The sequence below is a fragment of the Vanessa cardui genome, chromosome 1 (genome assembly GCF_905220365.1).
Source record: "Vanessa cardui chromosome 1, ilVanCard2.1, whole genome shotgun sequence".
NCBI classification, from domain to species: Eukaryota; Metazoa; Arthropoda; class Insecta; order Lepidoptera; family Nymphalidae; genus Vanessa; species Vanessa cardui.
Genome location: NC_061123.1, coordinates 13,054,913 through 13,068,628, shown reverse-complemented (window position 1 = coordinate 13,068,628; position 13,716 = coordinate 13,054,913). Strand labels below are relative to the sequence as shown.

Here is a 13,716-nt window from a genome sequence, read left to right as displayed (position 1 = left end):
TAATAATTATTTGATAAAAATATAGCTAAGGTGTAATGCCTATTTTTCCCCTTTTTCATTTCAGCTTACATTTGTAGAGGCCACAGATTATTTTGACAATGTCACGTGAGAAATTTTATATCCTATGTTTAAAACGTAAGATATTTATAAATAAAAACATTGATACATACTGTTTATTTGGTAATATATTTGTTTATTCCTATTCTTCTTTTAATACTGACACAAATATGTGGTCGTATTAAAAGTGAATTTCAAGATGTAGGTACTTAAGAATTATGTGTAATAGAAATAAAAGAGCTTCAATTAAAGAGAATGTTTCTGATTGTTACTTACAATTTTAACATTTTTTTTATTCTGAATAATATTCTCAAAAGTGGACATAGTTAGGTAATTACGAAATAGATATGTCTTGGTTTTCATATTCGGTGAGTTTAAACCGTTAAAGAAATATTGCGTCTGTTCGTACGTTTATTGTGAATGGTTTTATTTTGTTTATTAGTTAAGTATGTGTTCAGAGTAGTCATTCATTAAAATTTGAAGAAAAAATCCACTTCTAGAGATTTTTTACCCATTAGTCACTTGTTTCTTTTAACAAACAAGTCTCTGTTGAAGAGCTTTAAAAGTATAACACTTATTCATTTACTAAATATAGTTTTAACTACGAGTGTAAATAAGGTTTTGTAAATATTTAACTAATAATAATATCGTTAATTGTATAACTAACACTTCAAAATAATGTTGCCATTCTTTCGTTATTTCCCGGTTTTTATGGTAATTTCAAACATACGTAAGTCAACTTATGAAGAGTATTCTATAGATGGACGGTAGCGTTGCCTCTATGGATCGTTCATTTACGCATCTGTGTTATACTCACACTAGCTGGCAATACAACAAAAATTTTTATATCTAGATTTAGTACGAAAAATACTTAAGAATTGTTTCTTAAATAATTATATTTGATAAATAATTAGATTATTACACTAGAAATTAAAAACCAAAAATAATAATATTAGTTCATTATTTATCTTATAGCGATTTATCTGAAGGCAATAGTGAGAATATTAAATTCACCATAGACACTTTTTGTAATTTCTTTAAGAAAAAGATTTGAATTAAAACTTAACTCATATCAACGATGCTTATTATTACAATAATATATAAATATACTTTAAATAACTACATAAATATTTAATAGTTTACTGTTTTACACTGAGTTGTGTAAGTTAATTAAATCATCAAAATTAAAAATGTGTCTTAGAAGTCGGAACGTGTGTGGATAACATATGCACTTTATTAATGCGGAATATTATGGAATGCCGAATGACCGACAATGAGTAATGAATGAGGAATGACGGATTGTGATTGTGTACATACGAGATACCAATTGCGATTCGTGACGGACGATTCGGTCGACAGCTCATCTTTTGTATTATTAAAAAGTGCAATTATTATTATAAACCTAAAGAATTAAGTGCTAATTATTGTATATTACAGCAACGAAATGTGGGATCCGACTCATGTGCAAGTAACAGTGCAAAAGGCAAGAGGTTTGCTAATAAAAGGCAAAAACGGTACAAATAACTGTTTTGTTACAATCTCGCTGGCTAAAGAAAAATTTCAAACTTCCGTAAAACATAAGTCAACTGAGAATGTTGAATGGTTTGAAGAATGCGAATTACGCATACCGTCTCAAGGAAACACTGCTGAGATTGTTTTAAAAGTCTACGATGAAGATTTCGTAAAGGACCACTTATTAGGTCAAGTATCGATTCCGTTAAAAGACCTCGATGTGTACGAACGTCCAAGAAACCGCTGGTACCCGTTGCAAGGAAAAGCTGGCAAAGAAAACGACAAGAACCGAGGTGAATTAGAGGTTAAAATAGGTTTTACTGTAAAAGAAGGGAGCCTAACAGATTTGAGCAAAAAGGAAAAACACAAATCATCTCTGTCCAGTATTGCGCAGAACGTTGGGGGCAGCCTTATGAGTATCGGAAGTATTGAAAAACGTAAGAGCTTAAAGAAATTTGCAAAGAATTTAGGATCTAAGATAAACATTACTAATAAAGAAAAAAAGAATGATTCATCATCTCTAGGTGGGAGTGTAGGAAATCTTAGAAGTTCCGTGTTATCTACTCCTGATACGTCTACACCAAAGAGATCCCCGGCAGAGGCTGACCCAGGTGTAATAAGTGAAGATGACGATGAATTTGCCTTCGATGACTTATCACATAAAAGTTCAGGAAGTTCACTCAATGTACAAACTTCTTATTTACCTCGAGGAGTAAAATACACACCATCTCCTAATAATGCCTCACTTGAAAATCTAGGTGGAGGAGAATTCTTAAGAAGATCTACAAGTAGTAATTTAGTAACTGCAGAGAAAACAGCACCTTTAAAACCTGTGCGCTTGAGTCTTGATACATTCACAGCACCACAATTACCAGTACAAGTATTAAATAAAGATGATGAATGGTCCCAGAAACTTTATCCACGAAAATCTATCAGTCAAACAATGATAGACCGAGAAAAATCTTCCAGTCTCGAAAGAAATAAAAAATTAGATAGCCCTAGTTCCCTAAAAGAGAAACCTAGTCCTAAATTCTTTAAAAAGTTTGGAAACAGTAAGCCTAAGAAATTACTGGAAGAACGAATCATTGTCGGTGAGGAAAATATTGTTGAAGAAGATTCAATAAACCCAGCATACAATAATTTACCGAAAACTGTAATACAGCAATATGATGACATGACACGAGAAGACCTGATAGTGATGATTTATAACCTACAGAAAGATGTAGAATCAGAAAAGAAAAAGAACAAGGATCTCGAAAATTACTTAGATGAGTTGTTGTTGCGAGTAATGGAGACAACACCGAGAATATTGCAAAATCCTTATGTCCGAAATAATAGCATGCATATCCGTAACAAATAAAGGTCACTGTTGTTAAATTCAATTGTAATACATTGTTGCAATAACATTACAGGTTCGAAACTAGTGATTCTAAGTTCTTAATTATCTTACATTAGTTTTGTTATATCATGAGATTATTGTATTTTGTCCATAGTTTATCATAGTAACTTATACAGTTTAATATTAAATTTTGCATTTCTAAGAAATATTTGTAATGTTATCACACATAAAAAATCAAACTTTTAAAAGTCAATTAAAATTCAAATATTTAAAGGTGATATAAATGTTATGAGAATTGCAAATTAGTGTCTGAACCAGTGCCTTAAGTATTTATAAGATCTGTGATACATATTGTTTATCACAATAGATTTCTATTATTTTAACTATATGTGAATTGATAAAGGATGTTTATCTTTTTTTGGTCTGATTAGATTTTATAAATATCTTACTAAAGTGCTATATGATTTTATTTGAAAACAATATTTCAATACTATGTCCATGAAATAAAAATAAAAAATATTTATACAGTGCCAAAACGAATTTAACATTGTTATAAAGCATAGTAAGAATGGTAATAATTGCTATATATAAATATATTCAATTACAGATTTAATTAACAGCATTCCAAGTTAACTTAGTGTATTTATTTTTAAGATAAAAAATAATGATAACATTACCATCCTTGATATTAATAAGAAAATGTTTTTTCTTCATAGATACAGATATAATCTTAGTTAATATTCAATTATAAATACTAACAAAATAACAGTGCTGGCCATTTAATAAAATAAAACATGCCAGGCTGCATTAATCTTACTCTGGTTCTTTATTTAGCTTTTTTAATTTTGTATAGTGCAAATATGGGGCCAAATCAGGCCTTTGTGCAATATAACATAGTTGAAATATTTAAGTTATACTATTAAGTCATCTTATTTGTTAAAATTTTGTTCAAAAGAAAATGTTAAGTCATTGTGTATTTACACTGGTATCATAAATTATGAATATTCTTTCATGTATGTGGATATTAAAGCAACATGAATTATTATTATTTAAGAATAGATACAATCTTATACAGTTATTAATCTAGATAAAATAATTATTTTTGTAAGATTGAAAAAAACTGATTAGATTAGTTTTGATTTAAAGTTATTGGTTGTATTGATGTAAAAGAGCATTGTTTTTATAAAATCGTCAAGAACTGTAAAAAAATACTAACACTGTACTACTACTAACTTTTGTCTTTACAATTTTGCATGTTTTTTGTAGATGATAATACATGTAACATAATTGTTAAGATTTTTAGATTGCTAGCAATATTAAAATTTGTTAATAAGAAACTGCTTACTCTTAAATTATTTTAGTCATACTCTAAAGATAAGAGATTAAGTAAGTTCATATGAATATTATAAAAAGTATATTACGAAACATTGATCCAGAGATTAATATTTTATTATAAAATATTTAGTTAACATTGTTATTGTACGAAAACTAAAGTATGACAAAAATAACAAAGTTTTCTTTCGAATAAAAGACCATATAAAAATAAATGTTTATTTAAAACTGAAAAAATATTTCTCATGTTTATTTGTGACGGCGACTCTTTACTGGAGCAGGAACAGGAATTGTGGTTGTATATGTTTTCTGTGACAACTTGTTCATGTAGTAGATAGTAATCAAAGAGAAAATTAAACTGAAATAAAAAGTTTTAATTAGTTTTTTCTCAACAATAATCATCTGTAAAGCAACTAATTATGATCTATAATACTTTCAAGTTTTTATTAACGAGAACATAAACATGATTATTAGTTTTCTATGTTGTGTTGGGTCTGGGTGTTCTTGGTAACATTGTTACTTCTGACTTTCCATGACACAAATGCTTTAGCTACTTACATTGGAATCAGAGTAATGTATGTGATGTCGTCCAATATTTATTTGTTTATTTATTATGTCTATACTTGATTCAAACAATTGTTGTGATCAAACTGTTTAAGAACATTGATGTACTAACAATGTGTAACAACTTCAAACCTCATCTACCTTTGTATAACAATTACAGATATATAAATATAAACCAAAGTTTTTACAGTTATGATTAGTATCTTTGACTGCATATTGTTAGTCAATTATAATCATTACAATTATCATTGTAAAACAATGATGCCATAACTGAACTGATGAGTTAAACATGTTAAACAATTACAAAAAAAAATATTTACCATGTGGTGAAACAAATCCTATGTACCATTCCTGATGCAATAAGAGAAATGATCATTGACAACACTATCTCAGGTAATTTCAGTTGAAAATTTTTCCCAAACAGTGTAGCTTCCAAGTTGCCTATAGCCTGTTTCATGTATTAAGGATTATTATATATTAAAAACCAAATTAAAAAGGCATAGCCAAGATATCTATTAACAGCTAAAAATTCTCATTAGTTTGAATAAATGTGCAAAAATAAATTTTAGGTGATTTTTGATTTTGAATAATTATGTTCATATTTTAAAAAGGATACAGTAACGAAGAACATAAACATGACTGAGCCCAAATAACCACCAAATATAATTGTAATTGGCGATCTTATTAGAATTGGTTTATACATTTGCATTCCAGAAAATATTAATAATGTTAAAATTGATGATATGATAAAGGACGTGGCGCTGTTTACGGCTGGAACAAAAATAAATAAAGAGCTAAGTTAAGGTTCTTATTCAAGTCTTATACAACATTTATATTACTATCACAACGTACCCATGTTAAAATTAGTTAAAACGTTTAATGGGAGTATGTAACGAAAACAATAAAATTCGCCGGTATCAGCTCAAGACTCAAATTGAACGACCATAGATAAATCTAAATGGCGATGGCATGGAAATTGAGGGGACGTGACACTGTCACAGTGACAGTAAATACAGCCACAGAGAACAAAGGCACAAATGCATATTTGTAAAGTAGAACGGCATAAAGACCAAATTAAAAAACATTCATGAAAAAAAAAACGGAAGACGCAGACGAGCATCATATCAACTATAGGCAATATTATAGGTCTTCTGTCTTAGCTAAAGGTACAAAACAAAAAAGGTCATTTCCGTGATGTCGCATTAAGGATGAAGACACGCTCTCAAAATGATCTATACTCTACAGCAGTATTATACAAGCTAGGATAAAGGGGCAATTTGGGTTTGGACTTCAGCTTTTTCCATTCGTGGGTTCATATAGTGCTCACATCACTAGGGGCAGCAGTGAAGTAGAGCGCTTGGCCTAAATACTTTTATAAAAAGGAGATCCTATCTTCTTTGTATAACACTATCTTTTTTTATTTATTTTTATGTGGTATAGGTTGGCGGACGACCATATAGGCAACCTAGTGGTAAGTGGTCACCATCACCCATAGACAATGACGCTGTAAGAAATATTAACTATTCCTTATATCGTCAATGTGCCACCAATCTTGGGAACTAAGATATTATGTCCCTTGTGCCTGTAGTTACACTGGCTTACTCACCCTTCAAACCGGAACACAACAATACTGAGTACCGTTATTTGGCGGTAGAATAACTGATGAGTGGTGTAGATACTGATATATACATATGTATAAATTGGTAAACAAAATAATATATCATATATATATATTTAAGATTATTGACGTAAACATTTTACGTTATAAAGTAATAAAGATAATTATAATTATGAATAATTTAATTTGATTAGGTTAAGTTTACAGTATGCATTATAGTTTCTGAACCTTAATTTTAACAACAATTTTGACCCCGAAAATAATGAAATATTCTATTGTATATCAAAGACGTATATTTTAAAATAAATTTATCCTCATCCAATATTGGCAAATTATGATTTAAACAATTAAAAAGTATTAAAATCAATAAAATAACTATAATAAATGATGTTCATACTTTGTTTCAATATTATTATTATCTAACACTTATGAATTGCCATTGCTCAAGTACTAACAATTATTAGGTAACATAAACATATTACATGTTATATCAATTGTCAATGTCACATTTTACATGGAAATTATAATGAATGTTTGAATTTTGATTTTAAAACATTGAAATCAAAATTGAATGAAATGAACTAAAAATTAAGCTAAGGAACTAATATAATATGCTTATTATGGGTACCAAATATTTATAATATTCATCAATAAATATGTATTACTTTTAGTGTTCCTAAACAATCAATCTTTTATCCAAAAGTAATAGGTATTTAATTACATGACCGTCAAAATGTTATCATAGAATAATACACATTGAACTAATAATGTAAAAACTCATGACTGATAAGAATTTTATAAGTCCATGTTTACTGAATAAATATCTCAATTGTCAGTAAGAGTAGCAAGTTAGACATAATGCAATTTTTAAAGAGTTCTTGTATAAGAAAAACATTTTCATCCACATATCGTACAATAGTGAGTTTTGTTATATTGGTGCAATAGTTTTTTTTTTTCTAAGATGAGAGACAAGTTTCGTATTTTATTTTAGAGTAATAAAGTTCCTGAGATACGAATTTACGAAGTGGGGCCAAGAGATGGGCTTCAAAATGAATCAAAATTTGTACCAACGGATATTAAAATTGAGCTCATTCATAAACTCGCCGCTGCTGGTATTAAAAATATTGAATCTGCAAGGTAATGTTTGGTGGTATCAAAACCTATAATGATAAAAGCAATGATTTTCTTACAATTTCTTATTATTGTTTACAGTTTCGTGAGTCCAAAGTGGGTAAAACAAATGAGTGATGGGGCAGAGGTTATGACAAATCTGAAGAGATCTCCTGGTGTTAATTATCCTGTTCTCATACCCAATTTAAAAGGTTATGAAGCAGCGGTATGTTTCATTAAGATGTACTAGTTTCATTAAGACTAGGCAGTTCTAATACTTAGAATTTGTAACAGCATTTCCCTTTTTTCAATGAAATTAAAAATTATTATTCTTTTAGAAAAAATGCAATATTGAGGAAATTGCAATATTCCCTGCTGGTTCAGAAGGATTTTCGCAAAAAAACTTGAACTGCTCGGTGGAAGAAGGTCTCAAGAGATTTAAAGTGGTTGCTGATCAGGCTGTTAAGGATGGCATGAGAGTGAGAGGTTATGTTTCTTGTGTTCTTGGATGTCCCTATGATGGATCAATTAGCCCTAAAGCAATTGCAAAGGTAATAATTAAATAATTAAATGAAAAATAAATTGTAAAATATATGTTTGAATTTTTTCTGATACATTTGTTTGATGTAGATAACAGAGGAACTGTTTGCAATGGGCTGCTATGAAGTATCATTGGGTGACACAATTGGTGTTGGTACTGCTGGCTCAGTGCGTAAGTTAATGCGAGAAGTCCTGGCAGTTACCACTCCTGACAAGCTGGCTCTTCATTTTCATGACACATATGGACAGGGATTGTCAAATCTAGTAGCAGGTTTAGAGGTAATTACGTTTTTGCTTTATTACAAATATATCATTTTTGATTTTATGATAATTTATTATTTATACTTATATAAATAAGTATAAATAATAAATTATCAAGTCACATATGAAATAACAGTAGTAATAAATTAACAATCAAAAGATGTTTATATTTGGTGTATATATTTTTTTATTTACAGAGTAATTATAAATATATATAACTTTAGATAAAAAAATTAATTAAACTATACTTTTGACTTATTGCCATAAATAAAAAAAGACAAATAATCTTAACAGTTGCATCAAATTGCATTTAATTTTCATAATTCATGCCTGTTTTAAACAAAGTTTGTGGTCAGTGTTTTACTGCTAAGTTTTGTAATATGAATTTGCATAGTGATTAACCTTCATTTGTAAATAGGCTATCATGCAACATTGTTTTATTTTTAAATCAGACTGGCAAGTAATTAAAATTAACTAATTTAAACATATATAACCTACTTAATGATATATCTAAAAATTGATATTGTTTATCTGTTTAAAATGATTAAAGTTTGACATTTGACACAGGTCAAATAGTGTAAATTTTCATTGTGATAGTACAATGAAAATTGACTTAACATGGGAGATATATTAAAATGAAAATCCGCTTTCAAACGAAAATTATTTCGTATTCATTTCAAATTGATGATTAATTTTAAAACTGGAAAACCAAATTAAATTATCGATTGCTTCTATTCAAAATGGTTACACACGAACAAATTGATACCCATAGAAATTTTCTTTCTCATATACTAAAAATTAACTTAATAACATGTTAAAACTTTTTAAGTTAAATTAATTTAACAACACAGCTATTATACCGTATAAAATTAAACTTTTTTTAAACTAAACCTAGACCAAAGCATGAAGGAAAATCGTGGAAATCCCAATCTGATTATAAGTGGTATATTTGATTTCGTCATTAGTTAAAAAAACGAAAACTTCCGATACTTGGCGCTATTGACACACCCTCACATACATTGTGTGAGGGTTCTTCCTGACTGGCCTAGGCCAAGACGGGTACGCGCCTCGAAGCGTACCTAATAGTAGTAATAGCAGCATTCAGCTACCGTGTCAATTTATTGAGACAACTTTGAGAGTTAAGATGTTAGGTTCCTTTAAGTTACATTGGCTAACTCACCATGGCGTTTGCTGCACATCGACTATCTAGTGGACTAAAGTAACGAGACCCTTATATACGACAAACGACCCTGACTTGTATTAGAATATTAATCACTCGTAGCTCAAGTACGCGAATAGTGAAAAGAAGTTAGGGAATTTATAACTCAGTAATTTCTTCTACTGGGTTAATCCTCATATGGCATTTCAGTTAGGATCTTTAAAAAGAAAGAAGTCAAGTATAGAATACCTTAAAAAAGTGAATCACATCCAACCATATACGTATAATGGGAAGAATTCTGCTACATGTGTATTCATGCCAACCGGTATTGAAGTATGGGGGTAGAATTAGCTTCAAAACTTTACTTTTTTTACGTATACATTTTTCCTGGCTTTTACATCAACATCACGTACACGTACAACGTTACATATTCCTCACTAACTATCATTAAAAGCGATAATTCGTTTCATTTTTTATAAAAATAAATGCCACAAATCATATAATTTTAAATAGGAATATTATAGTAAATATATAACGAACTAAAATGTACTCTGAACGAGGCCTTAACAAAAATGCTTTAATCCTTTATAGGCCCCTATTTGTACGGGCGTAGATTGTTACGTAACTAGTGTAATAGAACATAATAATTTACTCGACCAGAGAAACAGGGCCGGATTTACGGAAGAAAAACTCTTTAGAACCCAAAGCATGACTTTTTAATATATTTTTTACTTGATAACAGGGTTTTGTACTAGCATTCATTCATTATTTATTCTACAACTAAAATCTAAAACTTTATATTGATGAGTTCCACTTTTAAGGGTTAGCTAGCCAGTTATTATAACTGCTAAGTTATTATAGTTATTATAACTGCTATAGACATAATTATGGAATCATGTTGGGACATTGCCGATGTAAAACTTTACATTAACAAGGTTCTTTCTTATAAAATGTTTACAATTTTTTTGCTTGTAAAATAGGAAAAAGGTTTAATATTTCCGTCCACATGAAAAATGTTAGGGCCCATTGTATATTTCCCTAGCAAAAGCCTCCAAACTTTTAAACCCGTCCCTGTAAAAGACTGATATTCAATTAATAGAACATTTTTATTAAGTGTTGGTTACAAATCTAGTCAAGAATTTCAAAATAATTTCTTAATATATATAGCGGTACACATTGTTGCTGTATAAAAGATATATTAATACAAGCAACAATATAAAAAAAAAACCATAAAATTCAAAAATCCCTCGGAATAGGCTATTTGAAACAATGCAATGAAACAATGCGAAAAATAAAGTGTGAATTATTGTAATCAGTGTATATTATGAGTTTAAAAATGGTTATTTACTAACGAAAGTTGAAAATAATACTTAATTTATACAAAAATCCATAAATAAATAGGCATATTTCAAACGTTTGTCACGTGACACAAAACGCTCCTGATTGGCCGGGCTTATGATGAAGTCACTTTCTTGTAAACTTTGCTTTTCTACTATATGTACCACAGATTGAAATACAGGAAAGTGACCGAAGGAAAGTACCGACCCCATTGCAGCGCCATATTGTCCAAGTAGCGTTTTTGCGCGCTATTTAAATATGGAATTTTTAATATGATATTTTTCGGTAAATATGTACTAGAAATAAAAAAAATCAAGTTTTACTGGGTTCCTTACTTCTACTAAATAATATAAAATGGATTTTAAAAACCAGTCAAATAGCCTATTGGGGTCCCGGTAGTCAATAGTATTGAATTAAAATAGTGTGTCATTTATTTTTTGTTGAAGAGTACCATTAATCGGATAAATCTAGCTCTTCTCCAGTTTGTTAATAAACCTTTAATACCAATACAAAAAATAGAAACGAATAGAAGGGAGGATTATATTCTTGAACTCTTAAAATAATACCGCTTAAACCACGTCTGCGAAAATTTAGGACCACTTTTTCTTGCAGTTTTTCAGGCACTCCCTGAAAAAAGTTTCTATGTAAAAGAACTGTATGTGCAACCGCATCGGTTGGTTTGGTTTAGCTACGCCACTGGTCTTCTCGGTAGAATCTTTATTCTGCACCAAAGGTAGCCGTACATTTAATGGATGACTATTCAAAAACACTCAAAAGGGCCTTTTGTCTAAAGAATACTTTTGGTTTCGTTAGGCCGCTGTTTACGCTAGATACATATAAGCAAAGACTACACCAAATTTTTCGTATTATAATAATTAATAATCTGGCTAAGTAGAATATACGAGTAACTCAATTAAAAACATTCAAACGCGGAAATAAAATCTCGTTAAAGAGGAAACGGAACCAGCAGCGCTAAAATCTAGATTCTATTCATTTTTTACTTCAAATTGACCCGAAAAAAAAAAACAATGCATAAAAAGTTTATTTAAGTTAACAGCCATAAATAATGCTTTGTATTTTTTGTAGTCTTGTTAAGCACTTTTAAATGAAAACTACTGATTACTTCAATTAAACAAAATTACCGATTACTTCAGTTTATCAAACGAATGCATTAAAACTATCGACAACAGAAAAAGTTACCCATATTTGTGTTAGTTTTTATTTGGATGTGAATATTTTTCTTTAAATATAAAATTTTACTTATAAAACCTTTATTGCGAGTTCATTTCACATTAATTAATTGGAGTGGACCATATGTCTGGTTTTAAGGGGTTATTAATTCGGTCTTTTTTTCTGTTTCTCGATATCGTCGCCATTTTGGAACTGATTTAGTTGTTTTTTTTTAAATAGGCAAATCATATGTATCAATTTTATAGGCATCTGTCAGTCTGTAAACATCTTAAAAATTCTTGACATACATAATAGAGGTTTGACCGACAAAGATTAATGTATTCAGTAAAAGTTGGACCAAGCGTATGTGTGGATTGTTTTTGTATTTTTATCACTTTAATTGATCAACAAACTGTATTTACGTAAAAATTAACTAGGCTGTTACGTATAATTATGTGATAAGACGGGTTATGAACCGAATATGTAAGATGGGTGTGTATTAAGAAAAGAATAACCTATAGTGTAAGATGATACGATTGTTTTTTTCTACCATTATTTGTATGGATCTTTTTTACTAGACGATATCCTTTAAAACTGTCTACTGTAGTTTATAGAACTTTTACATTCGATTTCGCTTAAGTACGTCAATTTGATGTTAATTTTATTTCCAAACAAAATAAGAAGTTACTTAGCAAGTGATACTTAAATTAAACTACAAATATTTTTGTAGTTCGATAAGTATACATACAATAACTAACCTAACCTACAGTATTGTTTTGATGTTTCAAGAACATCTTTTATCACCGGATTGATAAAGTGAACAAGGTGACAAGAACCGATAAAAAAGAATAGATAGTTATTGTTACTTAAATGTGAGGCTGAAATCTTAGAATGGCGGATATTCAACTCTTGTTCCTTTCCTTTCCTTTTTAACTTCCAACCAAGCGATCTAACATTTTGAACTTACATTTAGTTTTGATACAATGTAGCATTTAATTGATTTGCTACATTTTTAAATATTTTTGTTTAACATGCTGTAATATCGAACTAGGGCACCGTCCTCTAATTAAATGTACACAGTTTGGTAATATAAATAAATATATTTTTTTACTTTATTCACATACTTAGTAATAAATCCGCTTTAAAACGAACATACATAATAATCGTTTTATATTATTATAGAATTATTTAATCATAGAAACAAAGACTGTCGCAAAAAAACTTTACTTTTTTTAGCAAAGCAAATGTAAAAATTAAATACATTTATCTTGTATAAACATCTTTAGTGATTTATACAAACATTCACAGAAAAATGTACTGAAAATAAAATGTAAAATATTTTTGCAGTTTGGCATTAAGACAGTGGATTCGTCGATCTCAGGACTGGGAGGGTGCCCGTATGCAAGGGGAGCGAGCGGAAACCTCGCGACAGAAAACCTTGTGTATTTCCTTTACGGCCTCGGAGTGAATACCGACGTAGACCTGGTCCAGCTTGTCGAAGCCGGCCGTTACATATCAAACTTCCTCGCAAAACCCACAGAGTCCAAAGTGAACCGTGCCATAGGTGACAGGTTTAAAAACCATCAAGATATCGTTAAAATGGCCGCGTGTACGATTTAACACAAACAACATCGACCAATGAGTAAACAAAATGATAATTATATGTAAATATTGACTGTAGGCGTGTATAAAGTGTAATAAACGTTTTATTATTAT

The 13,716-nt window shown here is 29.7% G+C and overlaps 3 protein-coding genes across 3 annotated transcripts; 2 read left to right on the top strand and 1 right to left on the bottom strand.

Annotated features, from left to right (window-relative positions):
- Positions 1-1,328: 1,328 nt before the first annotated feature.
- On the top strand, positions 1,329-4,613 carry LOC124533415 (rab11 family-interacting protein 2). Its single transcript, XM_047108655.1, has one exon. It carries the CDS (start codon positions 1,502-1,504, stop codon positions 2,927-2,929), a length of 1,428 nt encoding a protein of 475 aa, XP_046964611.1. The 5' UTR covers positions 1,329-1,501; the 3' UTR covers positions 2,930-4,613.
- Positions 4,446-5,816, bottom strand: LOC124533436 (protein KRTCAP2 homolog). The gene is made up of 4 exons (XM_047108694.1): positions 5,657-5,816; positions 5,421-5,575; positions 5,125-5,252; positions 4,446-4,598 (listed from the first exon to the last, which is right to left on the bottom strand). The coding sequence occupies exons 1-4, from the start codon at positions 5,658-5,660 to the stop codon at positions 4,490-4,492; spliced, it is 396 nt and encodes a 131-aa protein (XP_046964650.1). The 5' UTR covers positions 5,661-5,816; the 3' UTR covers positions 4,446-4,489.
- A 1,225-nt stretch (positions 5,817-7,041) lies between these two features.
- Positions 7,042-13,715, top strand: LOC124533430 (hydroxymethylglutaryl-CoA lyase, mitochondrial). The gene is made up of 6 exons (XM_047108681.1): positions 7,042-7,340; positions 7,414-7,559; positions 7,635-7,758; positions 7,871-8,083; positions 8,163-8,351; positions 13,348-13,715. Exons 1-6 carry the CDS (start codon positions 7,281-7,283, stop codon positions 13,618-13,620), a joined length of 1,005 nt encoding a protein of 334 aa, XP_046964637.1. The 5' UTR covers positions 7,042-7,280; the 3' UTR covers positions 13,621-13,715.
- Position 13,716: the final 1 nt, after the last annotated feature.